The sequence below is a fragment of the Cervus elaphus genome, chromosome 1 (assembly GCF_910594005.1).
Source record: "Cervus elaphus chromosome 1, mCerEla1.1, whole genome shotgun sequence".
Classification (NCBI taxonomy): Eukaryota; Metazoa; Chordata; class Mammalia; order Artiodactyla; family Cervidae; genus Cervus; species Cervus elaphus.
Window position 1 is genome coordinate 74,643,333 of NC_057815.1, and position 22,167 is coordinate 74,665,499.

The following is a 22,167-nucleotide window of genomic DNA, read 5'->3' on the forward strand; positions in this document are numbered from 1 at the left end:
TACACAGAGCAAAAGCCAGGCTGGCCTCATTAAAATATCCAACAGGAGAACTCAGTAGGTGAGGAAGTGCCCTGGGTGTGTAAGGCTGGCATAATGGGAATACTGTTCAATCCTTGCATACTCTGTGTGTGTGTGTGTGTTAGTCCCACAGCTGTGTTCAACTCTTTGAGACCCCATGGAATGTACCCTGCCAAGCTCCTCTGTTCATGGAATTCTCCAGGCAAGAATACTGGAGTGGGTAGCCATTCCCTTCTCCAGGGGATCATCCCAATCCAGGGATCAAACCCAGGTCTCCTGCACTGCAGGCAGATTCTTTACCATCTGAGCCACCAAGGAAGCCCTTGCATACCATAGATAGGAAATAAGGCTCAAAGGGCTGATGTAATTTGTTAGAAAGTCTTTGATGAATACACGGGCCTAGATTCCACACTTTCTGACTCCTAGGCAAAAATCTTTCCATTCCACTATTGGACTAGGGATCAGGAGACCTGGGACCTGAGTTCCAGTCCAATCTGCCACTGATTAACGTAACCTTTTTTTTATTGTGATAAAATGCACATAACATAAAATTTGCTATTTTAACCAGTTTTAAGAGAACAGTTTGGTGACATGAAGTACATTCATATTGTTGTACAACCTTCGCCACCTTCCACTTTCTGAACATTTTTATCTTCCCCATCTAGAAGTCTGTACCCATCAATTAGCAGCTTCCCATGCCCCCTCCCCCAACCCCTGACAATCACCATTCTACTTTTTATTTCTATGAATTTGAGTACTCTAGGTACATCTAAATAGAATTACAGAATCTTTATCCTTTTGTATCTGGCTTATTCCACTGGCATAATCCTTCCAAGGTTTATCTATGCTGTGGCAGATGTCAGAATGTCCTTCCATTTTAATGTCCTTCCATTTATGTATATACATTCTGTTTATTCACTCATTTGTCGATGGACATTTGGGTTGCCTCCTCCTTTTGGTTAGTGTGAATAATGCTGCTATGATCATGGATGTACAGATATCTGTTTGAATTCGTGTAAGCTTTAACCCAGCAACCTCTGCCTTTCTAACTGTCACTATTATCATTCCTAAAAAGACGGTGTAACGATACGTACTTTCTTGAGTGCCCCATTTGCTACTAGTACAATCATTTCTCTATGGAACCATCCAGTATTTCACTAAACTGGTTTTAGAGAGCTGTTAACCCAGCCCAAATTTAGACTGCCACAGAATGAATAGCTTGGCAAAGTCAAAGATGGCAAGTTCCTTCCTGGCCCTGGGAATGCCAACTGTGTACAGAAAAGTGAACATGATAGAGAATACTGGTAAGTTCCCTCCCCTACTCTCTGCTCCTAGCTTTTCACCCACGAGAAATCTATCCTGTGCAGACTCAATTCAGTTCACTTGACAACTGCTTACTGAGCACCTAGCAAGCACCGAGCTTGGTGCTAGGTATTCACTGGCTGGATCTCAGCATCACTAAACTATTTTTGTTCGGAAGACACTGTAATGGAAATGCATGTTTTTAAAAGTGCTAGCTGTCACAAGTTGTGACTTTAAAGGAATAAATTAACTCACTGCAAAGGAAAGGAAAAACAGTCTAAGTGTGCAGAAGAAACAAACACATTTCCATCGCCTCTGTCCCTGTTTGCAGCCTCCTGCAGCCTCCACACTCTGCCCGGTTGCTCCACTCTTCCTCGCAGGCAGGATTTAAAACATCTACGGAGCCTGCTGGGCATAGCAGTTAGACAGCCCCGCGTACATTTCAATCTGGCTAATGGCTTCACAAGTCATCCCTCACTAAAGAAGTGGCTACCACCACAGGAGCATCCCTCCAAGTCGACATCCCTCCACACTCCCATGATGGAAAATAAGCAGCCCAATTTACTTGCCAAGACTGTCAGAGCTCTCCACCCCCAATCTTAGATACTAAGCTTTGGTCTAAAATGACTTTTTCTGTCCAAGTTACTGATTTCCCTGAAAACAACCTGAGTTATAATGAAAACGTGGACATTTAGCTCAAGTGCTCTTCTGTAATTGGTTCTGCAAAGCAAAGCAGCCAACAAACTTAACATACTATGTTTTCTAGCTGGTCAGGAGGGACTGAGGCAGAGAAAAGCTGTTGAAAACAAAAGGTCATTTTATCTGATAGCATTTGAAAAACTTTAGATTTTGTACTCCGCATCCGGGGTTGCATAAACAATGGGTCATTCTAGTCACGCAGGTTGCAGTTGTTCAGGTGGGGTCTTCCTGCCCCGGAGCACCGGGTGTGAAGTCCCATCTCTAAGGGACAGCCCAGGGGACCAGAAGCTACCCTCTTAGGCTGTTACCTGCCACGGCATCGCAAATAAGTTCGGAACTTCTGACAGTCTGATTTGATAAAAATCCCAAAGCCACAGTAGCCCATTATGTGGGCAAACTATTCATTTTACATTCACCTCCTTGTCGTGTTAGTGCAGAGGTCATCCAAAGAGGAGGCCTAATTAATCAAACTGTCAGAGGCAATGAGGAGGAGCATGTTAATAGGACTTGTATTTCACCCAGGAAAGCGGCAGCCTGACAGGGACCAGAAAATATGGCCTTGGTGTTGCTGTTTATTAGCAATGCTGAGATCAGTGGTAATAGGAGCCAAGCAGTGTGTGGTTGATAAAGTGCGAGGTGTCAAGCAGCAGCAGCAAGTCGAAATTAGACTGACAAGAGCCAGCACTCGGCGGATATTGATAGCTGATAAATAGGAAGCCTGGTGCAGAGGGGCATATCAAAGAGGGTGGCATAGCCAAGAGGGGTTTGCTGTTAGGCAGGGGCCAGGGAGAAAAGGCCTAGTGCGCATTCTGTCTTTTGCTGAGAGCTGAAAGGGCTGGCCTGAAAATGAGTCTTTTTTTTTTTTTAAGTTGAAGTATAGTTGATTGACAATATTAGTTTCAGGTATATAGCACAAGTGATTCAGTATTTGCAGATTGTACTCTATTATATATTAGTGCTAGACAATGGTTACAATTCCCTGTGTGATACAGTATATTCTTGTTGCTTATCTATACATAGTAATTTGTATCTCTTAGTCCCATACCCCTAATTGTCCCTCCCCATCTCCCTCTCCCCTTTAACCACAACTTCATTTTCTTTATCTATGAGTCTGTTTCTGTTTTGCATATGCATTCACTTGTATTATTTTTTAGATTCCACATATAAGTGATACATATTATTTGCCTTTCTCTAATTTCACTAAGCATAATATTTTCTATGTCCATCCACATTGCTGCAAATGGCAGAATTTCATTCTTTTTTATGACTGAGTAGCATTTCCTCACATATATATGAGGGAATATATATGTGTGTGTGTGTGTGTGTGTATATATATATATCTCACATACACACACATAGGGCTTCCCTGGTCGCTCAGCCAGTAAAGAATCCACCTGCAATGCAGGAGACCCTGGTTCAATTCCTGGGTCGGAAAGTTTCCCTGGAGAAGGGATAGGCTACCCACTCCAGTATCCATTCCATTCTTGGGCTTCCCTGGTGGCTCAGATGGTAAAGAATCTGCCTGCAATGCAGGCAGACCTGGGTCCAATCCCTGGGTTAGGAAGACCCCTTGGAGGAGGGCTTATTATTTTGGAGAGCAGATTCGCTTAAGAAAGTGATGAAAGTGACAGATCTTCGGAAGAGAAAATTCACATTTATACCAAAGACACAGAACTAATATACAGTTACAGGGGTTTTACAGAATTGAAGCCCATTCAGGGGCATTTTTAGAGGGGAGTTCCAGCTTAAGAGTTCCCTGTCTGCTGTCACCACCTACTGAGGGGTTATTTTTTAAAAATATTTATATGCAGATTTTTGGCTGCATTGGGTCTTCATTGCTGCGCTCAGGCTTTCTCGAGTTGCAGCGAGTGGGGGCTACTCTTTCGTTGAGCGGCACGGTCTTCTCACTGCAGTAGCTTCTGTTGCTGCAGACCATGGGCTGTAGGACAATCAGCCTTCAGGAGTTGCAACTTAGGGGCTCAGGAGTTGTGGCACACAGGCTTAGCTGCACCTCCCTAGATCAGGGATCGAACCTATGTCCCCTGCATTAGTAGGTGGATTTTAACCACTGGACCACCAGGGAAGTCCCTGAGGGGGTATTTTTTCAGAGGCGAAGGAGCATCATTTGGTGGGAAGAAGGAGACACACCACAAGGGCACCATTTCCATAACAGGATTTCCATCAGAAAAAGACAATATCTTCACACCACTCACATTGAACCCCATTCAGAGGCATTAGCCAGCAAAGGAATCAACAGCTCCTGGAGCAAGTGGAACCTCTGAGACTTGAGGGCATAGCAGTTGCACTTGAGGAGTTTCGGTAAGCCTGGCACAGATGCCAGACCCCCACAGGGTAGCCCCATTCTTGACCTCTGGGCAGGGCTTGCTGTTGGTTTAGTCACTAAGTCGTATTCAAGTCTTTGCAACCCCATGGACTGTAGCCCACCAGGCTCCTCTGTCCATGGAATTTCCCAAGCAAGAACACAGGTGTGGGCTGCCATTTCCTTCTCCAGGGGATTTTCCTGACCCTGGGATCGAACCCACGTCTCCTGCTTGGCAGGCAGATTCTTTACCACTGAGCCACCTGGGAAGGCCTCCGATAGTTTCCTGGGCTCCAGATGATCACAATGTGCCCAGAAGGTTTACAGCTCTATGGTACTGATTCTTACAACAGCTTTCAGGGAAGCTACTGCTAGCTATCCAATTTAATGTATGACTAGTACATGGATTAAACCATTGTAGACAACTTTCACCCATAAGGGAGAAATGCAAAGGGTTAATTCTTGGTTTTTGCAAGTATTTTCCTGATTTTTAACTCCCATCTCTATGCTTCTTTCTCAGCACTTATCTAATTCAACACTGGACACAGGGACTTCCCAGTGGTTAAGAGTCTGTGCTCCCAACGGAGGAGGCCTGGATTCGATCCCTGGTCAGGAGGCTAAACCCCTGCATGCCAACTAAGACCCGGCACAGACAAAAAAAGAAAGAAAGAAAGAAGACTGAATGTATTTGTTTTAACTTATCTGTTTTCTTGCTTGTTCTTTAGTCTCCCATACTAGATTTTAAGGTCACCACAGCAGGATCTGTGATTTATTTTATGCCCAATATATGTCCACTGCCAAACAAAGAGCCTGGTAGGTGCACAATAAATGTTTGCAGAATGAATGAATGAATGTGTATGTCCCTAAGTTCAACTGAAAATAAAATCAGAGTATCATGAATCTTACAATTCTACTCTGCTTGAATATGAACTCATCCCTTCACTTCAAAATATTCACTGGACATCTAATATTGCCAGCCCTTATTAGAACCTAGGGACTCAGTTACCAAAAGAGACTTGACATGGCCTATACAAAGCTCTACAGTCTCATTCCTTGTCTAGAGCAGAATGAATAATAAATATGATTGTCGTATGGGGTCGCGGAGAGTCGGACCATTCTTGGCGACTGAACAACAAAAACAACTGGAAGTATATTAGTAATGCTGCACTGTACTTAGTCGCTCAGTTGGGTCCGACTCTTTGCGACCCCATGGACTGTACCCTGCCAGGCTCCTCTGTCCATGGGGATTCTCCAGGCAAGAATACTGGAGTGGTTTGCCAAGTCCTCCTCCAGGGGATCTTCCCAACTGAGGGACTGAACGCAGGTCTCCTGCATTGCAGACAGATTCTTTACCAGCTGGGCCACCAGGGAACCCCAGGAATACTGGAGCAGGTAGCCTATCCCTTCTCCAGGGAATCTTCCCAACCCAGGGATCGAACTCAGGTCTCCTGCATTGCAGGCAGATTCTTTACCAGCTGAGCTATCAGGGAAGCCCATATTAGTAATAACAGGTGTTAAATTGTTCCTATATTTCAGGTTACACAAAGTAATTTGCACATATTATCTCATGGATGCTCATGTATATGGTATAAATGAAATGCTGTTAATAGTCCCATAAAACAGATGAAGATCTGAGCTCTGAAGGGATGAAGTAAGCTGCCAATGGTCAGCAAGGGGCAAATGGGGAAGCTGGGGTTTGACACCAGGGAGACCAGACTCCAAAGCCTGGATTCCTAGGATCAGCAAAACAGGGTCACCCCCAGGTACTTCTAAAAACACCCAGGAAACAGACACAGAAAAATACTCGATCCATACATGAACTTCCTCTCCTGTTCTACATCCAGGTTTTACAGCCAAGAGTTTAATGGCATACGTCTTAATGGGGTTTTTCAGTTTGCAAAGAATATCTACATAAAGCTACACACTTTACTCTCAGAGAAACTGTGCAGAAGAGGAGAGAGAATATTAGCCTTTTTGACAAGAAGAGGTAACAGGCTCAGGGAAGGTCTGGCTAAGGTCACACAGCTGGTAAGAGGTAGAGAAGTGGCTCTCTGGTCCCCAGTATCATTTTATTTTTTCATGTAAAGGATTCAGAAACTACCCGTAGCTTCTGAATTGGGATCCCTGGAAAACAATCTGCGTGGCAGGCACAGGATCAGGAGAGAGGAGAGCAGCAGCTTGGTGAGATGCAGGGGCGACCTGGGCTCTTCATTCCAGCCTCGCCACTGACGGGCTGTGAGGTCTGAATGAACCCCTTCCCCTCTCTGGGCTCCGCGTCTTCCCAGCAAGACGGGGATGGGGACCCTGATGACAGTGATCTGTAGGCTACTTTCCAGCTCTGACACATAGGAAGCCATACCTCACCCCTAGTTTCTTTCTCCTTTTCGGCTTCCCTTCTTCATCTCCAGCTGCTTTTATAACACTTGGGAATGGCACGTGACAAAGGCTGGGCCCTCAGGACTAAGGACCTTGGCTGTTAGGTCTCAGAAACACAATGGCCACTGCTGAGCTGTCCCTCGGGCGGTGTGTAAGTAGGGGCTCAGAGAGGAGCGGTGTCTTTGTCCCCAGGCAGCGACTGTTATGATGGATAACAGGGATTCCTAATACCCTGTGCCTCATGTTAAAACTGAACTGAGTCATGGACTTTGCTACTAAGGAATCTACTTTAGGGAGAGCAATTTATAGTCTGTTTAGAGTCTTATTAGGGGACTTCCCCAGTGATCCAGTGATTAAGATTCCACCTTTCAATGCAGAGGGTGTAGGTTTGATCCCTGGTTGGGGAACAAGGATTCCACATATCGCTTGGTGCAGCCAAAAATGAATACATAAAAAAATCAAAAAATAGAATCTTATTAGAAACCTCCCCACGACTCTATGGGAGATGTCATTTTAATGTTGTGTGCTCAGTCGTGTCTGCCTCTTTGCGACCCCATGGACTGTAGCCTGCCAGGCTCCTCTGTCCATGGAATTTTCCAGGCAAGAGTACTGGAGAGGGTTGCCATTTCCTCTCCAGTTTTAATGTTAAAAGAAGCCTATTACTACAAACGTCGATTCCACTTTTACCATTTTCATGTGTCTGCCTGTAATGTTACAGGAAGTTTCCAAAGAATACAACTGGTTTTGCGGTGGGCTTCATTATCACAGAATTTAAACGGATGGGGGTGGGATTTTGTTTTTTGTTTTTTTCCAATCTCCTTGACTGAGAGCCCACAGAGAGGGATCCAGCTGGAGATTTGGAGGCAGGAGGCCTGTGCCCCAGTTCCCGCTTTCCCTGTAACTCAGCGCAATCATGGGCAAGTCATTTAACCTTGATTTCTTAAATTGAGGATGGAATCACACCAATTAAGCCTGCCTCAAAGGAGCGTGAAAGCAGAAGGGAGCCACGAGCCAGTTCCCATTTCCTGCTCTTCTCATTCTGCTCTTTCTGTATGTTCATGTGCCTAAAATCACCACCACCGATCACCGCAGCAGAAAAGCACAATCAAGAGGGTTTCACTTCTCTGCTTCAAATCCTTTATAAGCTTTTCATTGCCTAATAAACCTCAGATCCGTGAGCTCCCCACACAGAATCCTCGCCTGCATCGACTTCCCTCTTTCACCTCAGTCTCCTTGATTCTCCTATCTTCTGTTCCAAGAACCCTTCCTCTCTAGCACTGCCGAGTGGCCATGGCTGGGCCATCCTCCAAGATCTGGCTTCAACACGACCCTTTCTTTGGGCCTGTGAACCCGCCCAGGCCCATCTTTAGCACGACCACCTTCTTTCTCCTCTGCTCCTACAACCCTCTGTGAGGACCTTCATTAAGGCAGTTTCTGCGGATTTGTAACTAATGATGTTTCTGTGTTCCCTTCCCTCACTGTATCAGTGTTTCTTTTGTGGTCCCTGCATCAGGATTACCTGGGATGCTCCTTAGAAATAAAGGCTTCTGGGTCCCACTCAAACTCAATGAATCACACCTTTGGAGGCAGGTATGTTTTGGGTTCGGTGAAGTCTGAGAATCACTGGGCTAGTGCATGAGCTCTCTAGAGGGAGGCAACACGCTCAATTCTCTGTGCGTCTCCAGAACTCAGCACGGTACCTGGCACGTAGCAGGCACTCAATCAACATTTGTGAGTGAATAAATCACTTATGCCCTTAGGATGTAGGCAAGCGGAGTTCCTGTCCTGAGGGTTTGGCATGAAGACGTTCTGCCTTAGGATGTCTCTAGAAACACATTCGGTCGAGCGGTGGGGCTATAAAAACGGCTGTTAGGATGCAAGAGATCAGATAGCACGACCATGTTTCTTTGCCGACACTGTTCTACATGGCTCTGCAAAAAGGACGGCAAGAGCTTAAAACAAAATCTGGGAAAGAAGGACTTTGGGCTGGGGGAGCCGCTGCAGATGGCAGCCTTGCGGAGGAGACCCTCCTTGTCGAGGATGCCCGGCACGCACTGGCTGTTGTCCAAGTGCAACTCCCTGGTGGAGTCGGCACCAGGATGGAGTCGGCGTTCCCTGCAAGGATGAACAATGAGTTCAGTTATGTGATGTGGGTGCCGAGAAGAAACACACCCCTCTGAACTTTTTTTTCTGCCCAGAAACAAATAAATAAAAAAATAGAAAACAAATTTATAGATGTTTATGCATGCTACTAAGTCACTTCAGTCGTGTCCGACTCCTTGCGACCCTATGGACTATAGCCCGCCAGGTTCCTCTGTCCATGGGATTCTCCAGGCAAGAATACTGGAGTGGGTTGCCATGCCATCCTCCAGAGGATCTTCCTGACCTGGGGACTGAACTGGCATCTCTAATGTCTCCTGCATTGGCAGACAGATTCTGTACCACTAGTGCCACCTGGGAAGCCTCATAGATGTTTATATATATATATATATTTATATTTCATATAAATAGAGGCAAAATAAATATAAAATGGTAAAAACTATGTGCAGCCTAAATGTAGTCACTTGTGAGGTTACGTTCTACTAAAGTAGAAGCAATGGATTCCTTAGGACTTTTTCACTGAAAAGAGAATTTAGGGCTTCCTGGTGGCTCAGAAGTAGAGTCCGCCTGCCAATGCAGGAGACGTTGGCTTGATTCCCGGATCTGGGAGAATCCTGCATGCCATGGAGCAGCTAGGCCCACAGGTCACAGCTACTGAGCCCGTGCTCTAGAGCCCGCCAGCAGCAACCACAGAAGTCCTCGTCCTCTAGAGCCTGTGATCTGCAACAAGAGACGCCACCACCACGAGAAGTGAGCCCATCGCAATGAAGAGTAACCCCCGCTCACCACAATCAGAGAAAAGCCTGCAAAGCAAAGAAGACCCAGCACAGTCAAAAACAAAATAAAGAAATAAAAACTATAAAAAAAAAGAACTAAAAATGGAAAAAAAAAGAGCAAGAAAGAGATTTAGGGTCCAAACCCAAAGGGGAGCGTATCCGGTCCAGCCACAGGCTCCAGTGTAGAAGTTCCGTGCTTGGAAGGCATTCCAGGCCCAGACAGAAGCTGGGACCTGCAGAGGTGGAGGACCTGCTTCTATTACTCACTGGCCCTTGGGCATCCTTTCATTTAGCCTTCTTGAAAACCCATCTCTTTGAATTGAGGCTTTGCAGGGGCCCTCGCAAAATGAAGATGGAGACTACTTTATTTTATTTCTGAGACAATCAAATTTCTCTCCAAGAGGGCAATTTCAAGACTGGCTATTTTTGTAAATAGTGCACTTCAGCCCCACCAGTAACACCACACCCTGCACACCCGCTTCCGGCTGTGTGGCGACATTCTCACGGAATTTGTTTTCCTCAGGCATTAGGAAAATAACTGATTTTCCCTTCCCATGGGGAAAATTGAGTGCACCAAAATTTCTGGTCATTTTCTACAGTTTGCTCTGTGATTTCAAAATGGCACATTTCATTGTGCATGGATAAAACCAAGCAAAGGAAGCTGTTTCTTCTCTCCTGAGCTTCGCCACTTGGCTCATAGGAGCAGGTGCCCTCCTGCTGCCAAGAGTCTCCAAGGCTGCCAGGAGTCCCAGACTTGGTCTCTGTAAGACTGGCTTTGCCCTCCCCAAGGAGGGACCAAGGCAGCATCTGAATGGCATTTGCATGGCGCTGGTGTCCAAAAGGCAACTTCCGGTGCTCTCCCGGCTGCTGTAGGACACAAAAGAGGTCAGGGAAGTGTCATTTCTTTCCCAAAGAGGTCATCCCAGATCTTGTCTCTGTGCCACACACCTTTGTTTCATGCATTCCTTTGAGCAAGCAACCACTTCTTCAAAAGACTCCTTTGAAAAAAGGAAGGGGCTCCTTTTTACCTTGGCAAGGAGACTATTGTTGCTCGAAAACAAAAGGAATCTGCACCTTCATCCCATGACATTGCTACAGGAACCTTATTTACAGTATGACAAAAACCCGGTCCATTCTTATAGCCTCATTAAATCTAAGCCTCATTTAACTAGTAGGACATTTTTACAATGGGTTTACTGGCGCACGGTGATAAATGGCTGTCTTACATCCTTCAACAATAGCCGGGTTTCAGCCATAACCACGATGTGTATAAACACAGCATCAGTTTAACAATGCACAGTGCTGAATAGCAGGAAGTGAAGGCAAACATTTTCCCCAAGCGCTTTTTGTACGTGTGGGGGGTAAAAAAAAAAAAAAAGAAAGAAAAGAAAGAAAAAGAAAAAACTCACTAGAGGGAAATTTATAATTTTTTTTTTACAAGTCCAATGTTTCTACTAAGGAGGGTAAAGATGACCTTTGAAATTCATGACCTAATTTAAAAAAATTTTCCTGAAATTTGATAATCTGATCCCTGAAAGATAAAAAGAGTAGGCAATAGACTCAAAATGACCCTATTCTTCTTTTTCAAAAATCCTATATCTGGAAAATGAATAGAATGGCTTGTGAATATACACAGCTCACCCTTCTAGAAACTGAAGTCTCGCTTGCTTATTTGAGAATATGAGTTAGGTTGCTGGGCAAATTAAAACCACCACAATATTGTAAATTATCCTTAATTAAAATAAATAAATAATTAAAAAAAAAAAAGACTAGTGCCAAGCCAGATTCTAAAGCAATATTTTAAAAGATCAGAAGGCCTGTAAATTCTGGACTTTTTTCTCTGGGATAGAGCATCTAATCACCACATTCATATTCAAGACTGTGAAGGCCTCTTCCAAATACCTGAGGGGGCCAAAAGGTGGAGAAGCAGAAGGTCTCCTAACCTAGTGAAGAAAAAACTCAAATACACGCGACACAGTTAGATCCCATCCGGGTTTTCACTGGATTCTGATTTAATTTCACACCAAGTGCTATTGCATAACTGGACAGAGCAAAGCCTCTAGTATTTACACTGGAGACCAAGGTCTGACACTCTGTCTAAATGAAATTTCCCAGATGTCCCAAGCAGTTTTTACCTTGCTTTCACTCTAGCAGTTTGAAATGTCACTACCTATTGCTGGAGTGACAGGTGAGCATAAGCCAAACCTGGCTTGGCCGGAGCTCAGAGCAAACAGGCCTGGGAAGCAGCCTAAGATCCTCCTCCCTGCTCCTCCTGGGGACTCGGTGAATGTTCCCTCCCACCAAGCAGCTCTGGCAAAAGGGACTCAGAGCTTTGACAGTGACCCTCTCTACAGGCCAATTAATTAGGAGAGACTATGAACAAGTATTACTGAAAATAAAGGACATGATCTCTGTCTCTTTTCCTCTTTGTGCTTTAAGAACAAAAGGCTGCCCATCCAACTGAGTTTTGGCAATAGCTCTAATTTTATTATGAGAATATACATTTAAAACAGAACACCCGTTTTCCATAAAACTAGTTCTCATGGTGTAACGAAGATGAAAAAGCTAAGGGTATATCCTAAGATTACTCCAGTGTCTTTTTTTTCTCCCCCTTCTTCTTTTTAATACCAAAAGGCAGCTTCCACAACCTACGCCTTCCTCCCCACATGGGATGGGAGGTAATCAGAAAGCAGGGCTGTGTGCTTCATCAACAGTGTAAATCACGTAAGCATCGCTGTTTCCTCTAGGAAGTTGTCCCTCTGCAGATCAGCCTGGCTTACCATGATGAGATATGGGAGACCCCCACTCATCAAGGTAAAGATCCCTCACCTGGACAGTCCTGCCCAGATCACAATAGTCTTTGGACATATCCAGAACTCAGCGCTTTGAGACTGACTGACTGATGCCCTAACCATGAGGCTCAATGACTCAGTTTTCCCACTCGAATGCAGACAGGATGCTGACCTGGGGTAATGTTTCATCCTGAACTCAAAGCCTCTATGTCTTACCTGTGAAGCCAAACATAGTGTCTAAAATTTGAAAACTCTCTTCAGGCATGACTTGAGTTGTTCTTTATAAATACTGTTTCTGCAGAGAAAGCCTGCACTAGGACGAGTAGTGGAGGGAATCCTGAGGCAGTTTCTTTTGTTTTTGCTGTCATCCCCCATAATGAGGGGCAAATCAAGAATCTGGGGGAAAATTCACCTGGAAAGGAGACAACACTTAAGGAAAACACCGAATTTCCTTTGACTGTCTGAGGAACTGACATGCGCACTGAGACATAGACAAATATGGATTCAACCAAAGGAGAACATATAGCTTTGCCTGACTAGTGACCCTTAGGTGAGAGGAACAGACGCGCTGCAGTGCAAGGGGAAGGGGGACCAGCATGCAACCAGCAAAATCAATCCTGACCATACACAGGGTAACAGGTGGCCTGGCCACACCTTTATACTACTTGGGTGATTAAGCTGATAGTGGATGAATTCATTCATTCTCATTCTCTCTCATTCTTAAGTCTCTCTCTCTCTCTCCTGTGTTAAGAACTGTTTAAAGGTGCTGGATGGCTACCTAAACATTAAGGAATGTTGCAATCCAGCAATTCTGTCATTCTAAAAATCAAATGAAAAGAGGAATGAAAAGAAATGGTTAGCTTCCTATTTTTTAGCTCCCCTTTTCTCTATAGGGACAATGTATCTACATGGGGCCTTGACAATTGCTTAAACAATGCCACAACGGCCTCATATTTAAGACCATTTACACCAGCACCATCTTTCCAGGAAGGTTTGTTGTTTAGTCACTAAGTTGTGTCGGACACTTTTGTGACCCCATAGACTGTAGCCCACTAGGCTTCTCTGGTCCATGGGATTCTCCAGGCAAGAATACTGGAGTGGGTTGCCATTTACTTCTCTTCAAATACTCTGTGAGAACTAATTATTCAGGCAACCACACAGCTAGCAGCATGAACAAAAACTGTTTAGACTGACAAATATATGGCAATAGGAATTAACTCGCACTTGAAAAAACAGTGATCTATACTTCTGTTAGGAGAAGGCAATGGCACCCCACTCCAGAACTCTTGCCTGGAAAATCCCATGGTCAGAGGAGCCTGGTAGGCTGCAGTCCATGGGGTCGCTAAGAGTCAGACACGACTGAGAGACTTTACTTTGACTTTTCACTTTCATGCACTGGAGAAGGAAATGGCAACCCACTCCAGTGTTCCTGCCTGGAGAATCCCAGGGACAGGGGAGCCTGGTGGGCTGCCGTCTATGGGGTCGCACAGAGTTGGACACGACTGAAGCGACTTAGCAGTAGCAGCATACTCCTGTTAAAAATTAATACTTCAGTGAGAGGAATAAGTGGTAGAAAAAAATTCCTGGTGGGGTCAGACTTTTCAGTCTCTGCTTGGTAAATTTTATTCTCTGTCCTTTAACAAGAAGGAGCTCACTCAGAAGGTTTCAGTCTTTCTGAGAAAACAGTTCATCAGTATCTATGGAGTAAACCACCATGTTCTGAGAAGGCTCCTCCAGCTCTGCTCCTTGGACGCCTTCTAAAGAGATGTTGAGAACTGGAAAAGGGGGTGTGGATGGAAGGACAGAGAGGTTTTTTGCCCTGGTCTGGGACAGGGTTCTCACAGAGGCTGGATCCTTAATGATGACATAAACTGATAATGTGCACGCATGCACGCTCAGTCGCTTCAGGTGTATTGGACTCTTTGCAACCCCATGCACTGTGCCCTGCCAGGCTCCTCTGTCCATGGATTTTCCAGGCAAGAACATAGGCGTGGGGTGACAGGCCCTCCTCCCGGGGATCTTCCCGACCCAGGGATCGAAGCTGTGTCTCTTATGTCTCCTGCATTGGCAGGTGGGCTCTTTGCCACTAGCACCATCTGGGAAGCCCCAAACCCATAGGGCAGTTTAAAAGAAGTTTCTCACTCATATACTGGTTTGACATTTTCACCTTCTAAGTTTTCAAAATGGTCCTTTCTTTTCCAATTGCTGAAAAGTGACATCCTCCTTAAGTTACCTGAGAAGCTTAAAATGACCCCTTGGCATTTTCAAATTGTTGATGTGTGCCCCAAATTTACAAAGTTGCAGACCCTAATGATACCAAAAGGCTTTCCTGGTGGCTCAGATGGTAAAGAGTCTGCTTGCAATGCAGGAGACCTGGGTTCGATCCCTGGGTTGGGACGATCCCCCGGAAAAGGAAATGGCAACCCACTCTAGTATTCTGGCCTGGGAAACCCCAAGGACAGAGAGGCCTGGCCGGCTACAGCCCATAGAGTCGCAAAGAGTCAGACACACCTGGGCAACTAACACACACAATGATACCAAAAGGTAAATGAAGGTCCATGAGAGAAAGCTAGCATTTACTCAGTGCCCATTAAATTCCAGCAATCTTTACATAGGTGGTTGCATTTAATCTGCAAATCAGTTATTTCATAACCTTTACGTTGAGGAGGCCCAGGGAGGTTAAGTAATCTGCTCAGGATCCCATGGTTAGTAAGTAACTGAGCCAGGGTTCAGATCCAGTTCTAAGTCTAAAAGCCATGCTCTTTCCCATGAACCAGAGGCTCCAATAAACTGTACAGTCTATGCTGTCCTGGCAAGTCATCCAGGTTTACTTGTGGATTGCCATAGTCCTACTTAGGTGTTCGTTCATACATGAATCTCCCCAGAATCTAGGTTCTCAGAGTGAATATATGATTTAAAGATACATGCACCCCAATGTCCATAGTTCATAGCAGCATTATTTATAATAGCCAAGATATGGAAGAGAAATAAATGCCCATCACCAGATAAATAAAGAAGATGTGTACACACACACTATGGGATACTACCCAGCCATTAAAAAAAGAATGAAATTTTGCAACTTGAAACAACATGGATGGACTTGGAGGGCCTCATGCTGAGATAACTCAGAGACAGAAAGACAAGTACTGTATGATATCACTTACATGTGGAATTTTTAAAATAAAACTAGTGAATGTAACAAGAAAAGAAACAGACTCACAAATATAGAGAACAAACAAGTGGCTACTAGTGGGAAGAAAGATGAAGGGAGGGACAAGACAGAAGTATGGGATTAAAAACTACAAATGATTATGTATAAAATAAATAAGCCACAAAGATATAATGGGCAATTCAGGGAATATAGCCAATATTTTAAAATAACTCTAATTGGAGTATAACCCTTAAAAACTGTGAATCACTATGTTGCATACCTGTAATTTATATAACATCGTACATCAACTGTACTTCAATTTAAAAGAAATGACACTAATGAACCAATCTGCATTCAATTCCTACTATCCAAATGTCCAGGGCAAACTCTGATGAGGCAGAACCTAATATAATACACGCGAGGTGTTCCTGGAGCATAAGAAACACAGCCTTTCCCGTAACACACCATTCATGTCATAGTGTCACAGTGGGAGAAGCCCTGCGATCGGGTTCTGGCTCCTCCAAAGCAGCACCTCCCATCTGCTTCTCTGTTTTCTCTGGTGCCAAATGAGTGATTAAGATTAGATGATCTCAAAGTTCCTTTCCAGCTCCATGCATGAGAAAATGTTATGCGGTTGAGAGAGAAAAAGTGAAAAAGTAAAATGCTAGTGGAACCATAACATGTTAGGAACCATAAAATGTTAGTGATAGAAAGGAACTCAGAGATCAGTTAGAGATCAAGCAATATTTTCATTTTACAAGAAGGGAGTAAGGGCCAAGGGGACAGGTGACACCCAAAATTACCAAAGAAAGTAAACCATGTATTTAATCTGGGTTCCCTGAGTCGTAGCAGCAACCCTTCTGCTGTAACACAGAGGAGGACAAGCTTGAAACATCTAATTAGCAAGAAGAGATTTTTTGAAAGTCAATAAAAAGCACAATTATCCATATCCCAATCAATCCAGAGTTCTGAATTAACTGAATTTTAATTTATTTTGCCCTCTCTTCCTGGTGGCTCAGATGGTAAAGAATCCACCTGCAATGCAGGAGATCTGGCTTCGATCCCTGGGCTGGGAAGATCCCCTGGAGGAGGAAATAGCAACCCACTCCAGCAATATTGCCTGAGAAATCCCATGGTCAGAAGAGCCTGGCGGGCTACAGTCCATGGGGTTGCAAAGAGTTGGACATGACTGAGCAACTAACACTCTTACAGGAAAGAGGCAAAAATATATCCCAATTGGGAGTTGGTTCATAAGGAGAAATTCGAGGAATAAATACACAGCCAACTCAAATAACTGTGTAAGTTCAAAGCCAGTTGTTCTCACATTTTCAGGGGCATAAAAATCACCCTGGGGGCTAAAGTGCAGATTTCCGTCCCACTGTCAAAGGTTCTGATTCAAGTCTAGGCAAGACCTAGCCACCGGATTAACGAGAACCAAGGTCAAGGCTGAGACCTGTATTCAGGAACCATGTATTCTGAGCCTAGATGAGTGGGACCAATAAAATTCTGTTGATTATGGTCACCTGGAAACACTAGATGACCCTGACTTAAAATTCCTAGGGTAATTCCAAAAAGGTACTGAAATAAAAGAGCCTTTTTGTTTAATCCTCAGAAATTTAAACTTACCACACTACCAAAGAGTCAGATACGACTGAGGGACTGAGCTCACACACACATACAACCACTCTATCACAGATGCCTGTTTATCAGGGAACTGTTACTTTCCATGCCCAATGTCAGCACATTCAGAAATAAACCCAATCACCTAATGTGGGACTTCTATGGGACAGGGGAATATCTGGTTTGAAGTAGAGTCGCTATGACAACTCTTGATTTTATAATAAGAAAATCCACAAACATCCCAGCAGAGAAAATAGAACCTAAACCACGGCTTTGGAAAGGCTGCATCTCTTGAGGTTTTTCTGCAATTGGAAACATTCACATCTTCATAAGAAAGAAGTCGTTGTAGCGCCCAGAGGTCACGTCATAAGATGAGGCCTTGACAAGAGATCATAAAATATTCAGTAGAGCAGCTTTCAGATCACAAAGTTTCACACAGAAGCTCTTTCTCCGGGTCATATTATTCCAAGATGTCCTGCAAGCTAACAGTTACATGAAATGGGAAGTAATGTTCTCCTGCTCCCTCACCACCCCCATCCCCAAACCCAGACCTGCCAGATGTGTGGTTGGTTAGGATGGACTGAATATAAACCGGCATCAAATGTGTCTCTCTTTTTGGAAATCCTGAGCAGAACATGTGTATTGTGACAATTAGTTTTGCCCCAGGGTGGAAACTGCTTTCAGAAAGCGATGGACACTCTCTGCTTCCAGAAATGAAAGGACATGGTTTGAACGGTCTGGAGGCAAACAGCAGCAAGGGTGTCAGGCTGGGGTCTGCTTCACCTTGCAGTCCACACGGACACTTGGGTAGAAGAGAGAACACCGCGGGCTCGGTCCTTATGGAGGCGCACAGGGCGCCTTGTATCTGACACGCTCAAGAACACGTGCACCCTGAGACGAAGGCGCGCTGGATAGATGACAGCTTCACACCCTGTTCACAGCATTTCTGTCTAAATCTAGAGGCTCCTGTGTTCTTTGTGAAAGCTGGCTTTGCTTCTCTGCATTTATTATGCCATAGTTTTAACATTCTATTCTTTGCTTTTTGTTTTAAACACACCTCTGCTCTTGAGAAACCTGTATGCAGGTCAGGAAGCAACAGTGAGAACTGGACATGGAACCACAGACTGGTTCCAAATAGGAAAAGGAGTACGTCAAGGCTGTATATTGTCACCCTGCTTATTTAACTTCTATGCAGAGTACATCATGGAAATGCTGGGCTGGAAGAAGCACAAGCTGGAATCAAGATTGCCGGGAGAAATATCAATAACCTCAGATATGAGGATGACACCACCCTTATGGCTGAATGTGAAGAGGAACTAAAAAGCCTCTTGAAGAAAGTGAAAGAGGAGAGTGAAAAAGTTGGCTTAAAGCTCAACATTCAGAAAACTAAGACCATGGCATCTGGTCCCATCACTTCATGGGAAATAGATGGGAGATAGCGGAAACAGTGTCAGACTTTATTTTTTGGGGCTCCAAAATCACTGCAGATGGTGATTGCAGCCATGAAATTAAAAGACGCTTACTTCTTGGAAGGAAAGTTATAACCAACCTAGATAGCATATTAAAAACCAGAGACATTACTTTGCCAACAAAGGTCCGTCTAGTCAAGGCTATGGTTTTTCCAGTGGTCGTGTATGGATGTGAGAGTTGGACTGTGAGGAAAGCTGAGCACCAAAAAATTGATGCTTTTGAACTATGGTGTTGGAGAAGACTCTTGAGAGTCCCTTGGACTGCAAGGAGATCCAACCAGTCCATCCTAAAGGAGATCAGTCCTGGGTGTTCATTGGAAGGACTGATGTTGAAGCTGAAGCTCCAATACTTTGGCCACCTCATGCGAAGAGCTGACTCATTAGAAAAGACCCTGATGCTGGGAGGGACTAGGGGGCAGGAGGAGAAGGGGACGACAGAGGATGAGATGGTTGGGTGGCATCACTGACTCGATGGGCATGAGTTTGAGTAAACTCCGGGAGTTGATGATGGACAGGGAGGCCTAGCATGGTGTGATTCACGGGGTCACAAAGAGTTGGACACGACTGAGCGACTGAACTGAACTGAACTGCTTCCCTTGGCCATAATGTAAATGTGGAGTACAATTCCCATTCCCATGCCCATTCCCAAATGGAGAAAACCTTTACTAATAAGAATCAGTTGTGTACAGATATCACATTTTTTGGGGGTAGGGAGGGTGGGACTAGGGTGTGCTAAAAAGAACCTGAAAATTGCTAGCAGCAATGTAAAACAGTGCAGCCACCATGGAAATGACATTTTTCCCCTCAAAAAATTAAACATAAAATTATCATAGAGTCCAGAAATTCCACTTCTGGCTATATACCCCAAAGGAATGAAAGCAGGGACTCAGAAATCTGTACACGCATGTTCTTAGCAGCATGATTCATACTAGTCAATAGGTAGAAGCAACCCAAGTGTTCATCAATGGATGAATAAACAAAATGAGGTGTAAACATAAAACAAAATATTATTCAGCCTTAACAAGGAAGGACATTCTGATACATGCTACTACAACATGGATGAACCCTGAACACAGTATGTTAAGTGAAATAAGGCAGACACAAGAGGACACATACCGTTTGATTCCACTTAGGTGTGGTACCTAGATAGTCAAGCTGATGGAAACAGAAAGTAGAATGGCTGCCAGGGGTTAGGGGGAGGGAGAAATGGGAGTTAATTATTTAATGGTTATAGAGTTTCCATTTGAAATAATAAAAAAGTTCCGGAGGTGGTGGTGGTGATGGTTACATAACAGTATGAATGTACTTAATGCCACTGAACTGTACATTAAAAATGGTTAAAATAGTAAATTATGTCATGCAACCTAACATAATAAAAAAAAAAACAAAACACTCTGACAGGAAAAAACGTGGTGTTGCACCAGTAATACCACTGAATGGGACTCAGCACTTCATCTGAGCCACAACAAAGTCTAGCGCCAAGGGGAAAGGATGCTCTACCTTCCGTAAATCATATTCCAGTATCAGTATCCTGAGAAGAAGCCCCAGTGACTGTCAGGGTTGCTACGGGATAAAGAAATGGAGACACATGACCCAAGGGCTTCCCAGGTGGCTCAGTGGTAAAGAATCCGCCTGCCAGGGCAGGACACACAAGAGACTCGGGTTTGATCCCTGAGTCGGGAAGATCCCCTGAAGTAGGAAATGGCAAGCTGCTCCAGCATCCTGGACTGGAAAATTCCATTGACAGGGAAGCCTGGCAGGCTATACAGTTCATGGGGCTGCAGAGAGTCAGAGATGTCTGAGCATGCACAAATGACCGATGACCGGTGCAAAGTCTGGCACCACGAGGCAGGGATGGGATAAAAAGGACCTTAAAAATGAGAAAACACGCTTTGAGAGTTGATCACAATGGCTAAATCTTTATGAGGAGTAAACATTCTTTTGGCCCTCACATATGTAAGTGAAAATCATCTCGACAACTTAATCTCTACAACTTTTTTCCTAGGTCTTATTTCAGAGTCTGAAGGTAAGCATCAGACATCTCCTATAACAAACAGGAACTCTGCTGTGTTTCAGGGGATGATCCTGTGTAAACATTCAGGCAGAGATGCCGGGCATTCACTGTCCGGCATAAATTCATCTGATGAACTTACCAACTGTAATTCAAAACGTTTATGTGTTCCTTTCAGGTATTGCTAGACCCAGAAGTCTGGAAGTGGGGAAGTTAGGGGAGGCTGGGTGAAATACTGTGGATATCAACAAAGGGATTCGCAATAAAGAACTCGGAAAGCTCCGCCCTGGATCTGGGCACGTTTTGAGAACATAAAACTCCAAGGACACAGGCAACACCTGTTCTTCATTATCCCCCTTTCCAGGGTAAAGATACGCCTGTACCAGGGGATAATCACAGATATAAACATTCTATTAACTTAACAAGAAATCAAAAACAGCAAAAAGCAGAATGCAAACAAGACAAACGACAAGCACCAACCACCAGCATCACCTCACTTATGGAATTCTTTGCCAAATCTGGAAAGAGAGGAAAAAAAACCACCCACAACCTACAGATTCAACTGGGCATGAAGGAATAACAAGACTTCAATGTAGGCTCTGCATAAAAATCACGGCATAAATAATGCAAATTATTTTTTTTTAATGTAAAGATACAAAGAATCTTTTAAAAGTATGCTCACAAGTACGTTTTAAAAGGAAGAGGGAAGTGCTCTCTTTTAAGTATAATTTTAAACAATGACTTCCTTCATTTAACACGGAAAAAAAAATCCTGTTTCTATTTCTGGCCCTCAATCTATTTTCCTGGACTAGATCTCCAAGAGAAGTTTACTAACGTCCAAGGACTTGCAAACAAGGAATCCAATAATATCCCATTCCCATCCACTCGAATGTCCATGTAACTGATTAAATAAAAAGCCACTGTAGTATGTTTAATTGATGGAAACTGAAATAAACAGATGTATTTATTACCCGCATGGCAAAAAGTATGGAAAAGGGTACAGCTCCTATCATCTGGCATTTATTTGATGAATGGAAAGTTTAATAAAAAATCTAAAGAGGCACATATGAAGAGATTTTAAATCTGGAGGAAACAAAAAAGAATCACACAAAAGGAAACTGGTTAGAGAAAAGAGTTTTAACTGTTGCAGGAAAGAAGGAATTTCTTCAAGAGCCTGTGGTTTAGAAAAAAGGAAATACAATAGTTAAGAAAAAATAAGTGACTTTGGCATTGAATTTGTCCATTTTTATTCAAATGGTAAACTTAGAGAGAGAAGAGGTTAAGAAATGTTTCTCTGCTATCTATTCAGGCCAATTTTGAAATGTCAGTTCCAATACACAACTGAGAACCATTGAAAGAAATAAACACCAAAGAACTGTAATTATGTAAAGGAAAGGAGCTTCAAAGGGGAGCTGTCCACTTCCTGCCCCCAGTAAGCAGCTTCGAGTGGACATCTGTTGATTGCTTTCCCAGGCTCCTTCTTCCGCTCCTCTTTCCCACAGCCCCAGCTTCCACCTGAACATCCAGGGTAAG

At 44.0% G+C, this 22,167-nt stretch overlaps 1 protein-coding gene across 5 annotated transcripts in view; it reads right to left on the reverse strand.

The window, feature by feature from the left end:
• MPPED2 (metallophosphoesterase domain containing 2) overlaps positions 1-22,167 on the reverse strand; it is a 197,352-nt gene that overhangs the window by 41,713 nt on the left and 133,472 nt on the right. The window contains exon 5 of one of the 5 annotated variants that reach the window (XM_043908553.1): positions 9,251-10,458. The exons of the other annotated variants lie outside the window; for them this stretch is intronic. Within the exon in view, the coding sequence (XP_043764488.1) occupies positions 10,185-10,458 (274 nt within the window). The 3' untranslated portion in view covers positions 9,251-10,184. Of the gene's footprint in view, positions 1-9,250; positions 10,459-22,167 lie in introns of those variants that run through there. 5 annotated transcript variants of the gene reach the window in all.